General features: G+C 40.1%; 1 protein-coding gene across 6 annotated transcripts in view; it reads right to left on the bottom strand.

Moving 5' to 3' along the window:
* Window positions 1–590: 590 nt before the first annotated feature.
* Window positions 591–6,000, bottom strand: part of p2ry8 (P2Y receptor family member 8) — a 50,132-nt gene continuing 44,722 nt past the window's right edge. For all 6 annotated transcript variants that reach the window (XM_059963785.1, XM_059963783.1, XM_059963788.1 and 3 more), the window contains one exon: window positions 591–3,282. In XM_059963785.1, the coding sequence (XP_059819768.1) occupies window positions 2,165–3,217 (1,053 nt within the window). In that variant the 5' untranslated portion in view covers window positions 3,218–3,282 and the 3' untranslated portion in view covers window positions 591–2,164. The remainder of the gene's footprint in view (window positions 3,283–6,000) is intronic.

Raw genomic sequence — 6,000 nt, 5'->3', positions numbered from 1 at the left:
GGGGAAGCAAACTAGTAGAAGCCAGCCAACATATCAAAATCAGAGAAAATTAAATTTACAACCTTTGTTTCAGATCTGTAGAGAGTATAGCAATTATGTCAGGTAGATTAAGGGAGATAAAACCATCCTGACAATCAGAAGAGAGGGTGGTGAAGTGGGTGGTCCAGGGTTCACCCTGACTTTGTAAACCAAGTGAAATTTTGCTTCCCTGTCCCCTTACATAATAATTACTCTACTCATTGGCTTGCTTTAATTCCAGTTTAACATTCTGCCCCATTCCAAAAGCCAAATTGAATGGGTGGCACGGGCTGCCAGCTTATCTTGCTAATGGGAATAGCGGCCCCAAATGGAACATGCCATTCAGATGCTGTCCATTGGAAGATACAGGAGTTTGTACCAAGGAATGCAGAGGAAAAAGCATATCAAACAAAGATTAAAAGTTATTTTTGCAGTTGGGAATTTTACAATAATCTGATCCTTCTAGTGTTATAGCTATTTTTTTCTTTTGTTTTCAATGAGAAAGTCTCTTACTTTTTATTTCATTTTTTCAGTATTTATGGGAGTAAGAGAGCATCATACAGTAAATAATGTGCGTGCTAGTAATGCTTAAAACAAATCTGGGTTGTAAGATATTTTTTAATATTAAAAGTATATTTAAAATTATTGCCCGTGGTCCACATAGCTTTGCTGACAATCTCCAGTGTTAAACTTGAAATGAATCTTAGGGTTGTAGATGGTGATACACACGGACCTTGACAATAAAATTTACTTTGTTATACATTGGGTAACAATATTTATTTTTTAATATTTTTATTGTAACTTAAAGATTTTTTTGTATTGCATTATGCCGCTGCTACAAAACTTGTTTCACGACATGTCACTGATAATAAAACTGTTTCTGTATTTTACCATCCTTTCAAGGAACGTGTACCACATCATTACCACTCATTCTGTTCATAAGCTTTACCTTTCATCTCCCCAGATCTCCTGCCAATGTATTTAAATCTACACCAACTGTTTCTTAACTTTTGTGTCAATGGGAGCAAATCCCCATGATTTCTACTGACTCTTCATGACTTTGAACACCCTTTTGACTAGCACTTCACTAGGAAGATGCCCAAGTTCACAACTGGATCTTCTCACGTCATTATAGTTTACTTGATGCAATTTTCACATCAGGACGCAACAATAACAAACATTCACATTTTTATAAAAGCAGCAGCTGAAATGCACGACCATACTTGCTTAACTCATGTGCTGAAGCATTAGTTTAATTTGCAGTACCTTGCTTTATTTTTGTTTGATTGTTCTGAATGCTTGAATTCTGCAATTTGTGCTTAACAGGGGAAAGATATTTCAACTTGCTGGAACTTGCTGTCGTGCAAAGTAATTCTGTCAACATGCTCACACTGCTTCTGAAGGCTTGCATCTGAGAAATCCTGAGAACGACACTAACATGCCAAATAGTATAATACCATAAAAGTTTGAAACCTGATTTTTTAAAAAACTGCACAGCAGGTAAGGCTAAAATCGGAAGGTGAAGTTAACTTTTCAGATCAGTCTTTGTGTATAGCTTTTCATAAACTCTACTGTATTTCTTTATTCTTCTATAAATGCCTGCAAGAAAATGAATCTTAAGGTTGTACATGATGATGTATTTTGATAAGTTTATTTTGACAATGAGCCATTTCCAAAATCCTTGGCGCTAATTTAAGAACAGAGTGTTCCCAGCATCTTCTCTCCCATCCTTTTAGTCAAGTGCCTTAAGTCTATGGTCCCACAGTTACATTCATCGAGATGTACTTTCTCAGATTCCATTAACAATGGCCTTCAATCACTGACCAAGTTCTCACTGGAATCACTACATATTTTCCCTCAAACTTTCTTTCTTGTGACAGTCGCTGCCAAGTGGGGCCCTTGACTGTAAACTGATGAAACCAGCCCCATGATCTTGCTCAAGTTATTCTAAATCTTGGAATTAACCTTAGGCACATATTTTTGGATTTATCAACTTACTACCAAAACAGCTGGACAAATCCTCATTGGCATCATTGGTTTTGTTGCTGATAATTATAAAGTTGTTTATCTGGGTAAATAATATTGCCCTCAGATTAATTTTACTTGGAGTTGGCAGAGTATCAACCTTCCTTCTGCCACCTCTAACCTACACTGATCCATTTGTTGATCTCAGAGAAACCTGCATCTCTAAATTGGCGTGGTATTGTGTTGACCTCATTGAGAGAATGCTCTCCCTTCTGTTTTCAGTGAAACTTCCTTGACTTGAAATGATTCTCAAATGCAAAAATGCTCTGAGCTTCTTACGAAACTCCATGGATGCAAAGTAGTAAATAAAGGGGTCTAGGCAGCTATTTAGGCAGCTCAGGGTGAGCGTAATTTTGTAGGCACTATAAATGCCTTTCTCGTAAAAGATGCGTTCGATTATGTGGGCCAGAAGGATGAAGTTGTTGGGGGTGAAACACGTTATGAACACTAAGAGCACAATTAATGCTAAACAAATTGCTCTCCGCTTTTGTTTATGCCCGTAAGATGTAGAGGTTTTGATCAGCTTGGCGATGATTCGGATGTAGCAGTACACGGTGATGCAAAATGGAATCAGGAACAAAATTCCAAATAGGGTGAAGAGGAAAGCAGCCCAGGCCGCTTTGGACGGAAGCATGTCTCTCTTCAGAACGTCAAAACATGTGGTAATATTCAGCTCCTGAACCTCATAAGTCAAATCATTCATCTCCAGGGGCAGCAAAGTGATAAGAACAAGCGCCCACATCACTAAGCAAATCAGAATGGCGTGCTTGGTTATCCGCCACCTCTTACAGTGCATTGGCAGCACCACACCTGAGTAACGCTCCAAACTAATGCAAGTCATGGTTAAGATGGAGCAATACATGTTGGCATAGAACAACACAGTGACCATACTACACAGGCTCGATCCAAAGGTCCAGTTGTTCCCTTTCCAATGATACATGCTCTGGAAGGGCAAGAAGGCGCCAAGTATCAGATCGGTGATGGTGAGGTTGATCATGAATACGATGGACGACGTCTTTGGCTGAGTTCGACAGAGCAGAAATAAAGAGAACCCATTTCCCGGCAAACTGATTGCAGCCACGATGAGGTAAAAGATAGGAAGGGTGTTCTTTATGGCTGGGTTTGAGAGCATTTCCAGAGTGTCATTGTCCAGTTTGTTCCCATGTGCCGCCATGATGAAAGGAACCAAGCAGCCCCAGGAGACCCTTAGCAGCAGCAATACGATGGTTTATCTTCCAACTAAGAAAAGAAAGGAAAGTGTGGTTAAAAAATATTTCATAATCGCAAAAGAAAGCAATATTTTGCTATTAACATGAGAAAAAAATAATTATATCCACTTGGAAAATTTAACTGAAAGACAGACTGATATTATCTATGATAGCGCAGTGGTTAGCACAATGCTTTACTGTACCAGTGACATGGGTGATGTACCATCAATAACTCTCGGAGAAGGGAGGTGAACAATAGGCTTTTATTAGCAGCAAAAGGGAGCACGGCATCTCGGAGACTGAGGGAGGAGCAGTGCCTCCAATCGCCTTTATACAGGGGTCTGTGGGAGGAGCCACAGGAGCAGTCAGCAGAGGGGTATACATAGTTTACCACAATGGGTTAATTCCCGCCGCTACTGCAGGGAGTTTTTATGCTCCCCCAGAACCTTGTGGGTTATTTCTGTGTGCGCCAGTTTCTGTCCACAGTCCAAAGACTGCAGGTTAATTAGTCGTTGTCAATTGCCCTGTGATTAGGCTAGGGTTAAATCTGGCATTGCTGAGTGGAGCAGACTGGTCTAAGGGATGGAAGGGTCTATTCCACCCTGCGTCTCAATAAATTAATAGATATTATTTATCTATTATTGTTTTTCATTTGTATTTGTATATTTTGCTGTCTTTTGCAAGTTGGTTGGTTGTGTGTAGTTTTTTTTTCATCTGATTCTGTTGGGTTTTTTTGTATTTATTGTGAATGGCCACAGAAAACGAATCTAGGATTGTACATGGTAGTGTGTGTGTGTGTGTGTGTGTGTGTGTGTGTGTGTGTGTGTGTGTGTGTGTGTGTGTGTGTGTGTGTGTGTGTGAGTGTGTGTGTGTGTGTGAGAGTGAGAGTGTGTGTGTGTGTGTGTGTGTGTGTGTGTGTGTGTGTGTGTGTGTGAGTGTGTGTGTGTGTGTGTGCAAGTCTTTTAGATATTACTATAGATGAAATTATGTTCCTGCAACCAAAAGTTTTTCACTGTGTCTCAGCACATAGGGCCATAAAGCACACAAACAGGCCCTCCTGCCCAACTGCCCCATGCTGACCAAAACGCCCATCCATGCCAGTTACATTTCCCGGCATTTCACTCATCATCTCCCAATCACATTCGAGTCCAACTGTATTTTTCATGTTGGTATTGTGCAGGTGACAATAATAAATCAATTACCACATATAAATATATAACTGCCGATTATACCAATACATATCAAAATATAACTGTCATTTTCACTCCTCTGTTCTTTCACGTGAGTGCACAACGAGACAAGACAACAGGGATAGGAATTAATCACCAGGACCCTCAAACATGCCGAACCTCTCAATATTATCACGGCTGATTTGATATAATTTAAAATAAAACAGAAAATTACTAGAGTACTGTGCAACAGTCTTAGCCACCCTAACTATATATATATGTGTGTGTGTGTGTGTGTGTGTGTGTGTGTGTGTGTTTGTGTGTGTGCGCGCGCGCCCTTAACTCCTGGTGAAGTCATTGGGGTGCCGTCATAACAGGCTTTTTGCACCAATCTTTTCAGTAATTGCTCATCGTACAGTGTGTCTTGGTGCAGCCCATCCCTCTCCATATGTGTAATTTGATAATAAATTTAGTTTGAACTTTGATACTTCGAAGGGTGATTACAAATGTGAAATGAATCATCGCAGCATTGAGCATCTCAAAATGGACAGATATTTCTCCACTGTTCCCGAACTAAACCCCTCTTACACATTTCAGCTGTTTTGTGCTCATTATTGCATTAATTCTTTCATTTACTGAGGTGCCTCTGATGGTTGAGGTCAACCATGGACATTATGTCCCAGCACGTGAATGAATTCCAGGAGTGAAAGACTTGTCATATGAGAGTATTTGATGGCTCTGAGCCTATATTCAGAAGAATGAGGGGTGAGCTAATTGAAGCCTATGGAATGGTGACAAGTCTTGATAGAGTGGATATGGAGAGCATGTCTCCCATTGTGGGAGAGTCTAGGATCAGAGGACAGAGCCTCAGAATAGAAGGGCGTCTGTTTAGAATGGAAATGGGCAGGAGTTTCTTAAGCAGAGAGTGGTGAATCTGCAGAATTCTTTGCCCCAAGTGGCTGTGGAGGTCGTCTTTATTTATATTTAAGGCAGAAGTTGAGGAATGAAAGGATAGGGGAGAAGGCAGGAGACTGGGGCTCAGACGAAGAATGGATCAGCCGTGATGAAATGGCGAGGCACACTTGATGCGTCAAATGGCCCAGTTCTGCTCCTATATATTATGGTCTAATGATAAAAAATAGACTGAATTCAGCACGGTTTCACTAAGGGGAAATCTGTCCTGAAAAACCTGTTGGAATTCTTTAAGGAAGTAACAAGTAGGATAGACAAAGGAGAGTCAACAGACGTTGTTTATTTGGATTTTCAGAAGGCTTTTTCTAAGTTGCCGCATCTTACATGATTGGAGTCCATAGTTTTACTGAAAAGCTACTACCATGGAAGATGGGCTGACTCTTAAATGGACCTCTTCTACAAGATGTACTCTTGTCCTCACAATCTACTGCATTGTAATATCACATATTATAATTTACCTGCACTACACTTTCTCTGTAACTTTTACACTTTATTCTACATTGATATTGTTTTATCTTATTTTACCTCACTGCACTGTGTAATGATTTGATCTGTATAAACAGATTGCTAGATAAGCTTTTCACTGTGCCTTGATCTATGTGACTGTG

Source organism: Hypanus sabinus, chromosome 3 (genome assembly GCF_030144855.1).
Source record: "Hypanus sabinus isolate sHypSab1 chromosome 3, sHypSab1.hap1, whole genome shotgun sequence".
In the NCBI taxonomy this organism is placed as follows: Eukaryota; Metazoa; Chordata; class Chondrichthyes; order Myliobatiformes; family Dasyatidae; genus Hypanus; species Hypanus sabinus.
This window is presented reverse-complemented; position numbering and strand designations above follow the sequence as displayed.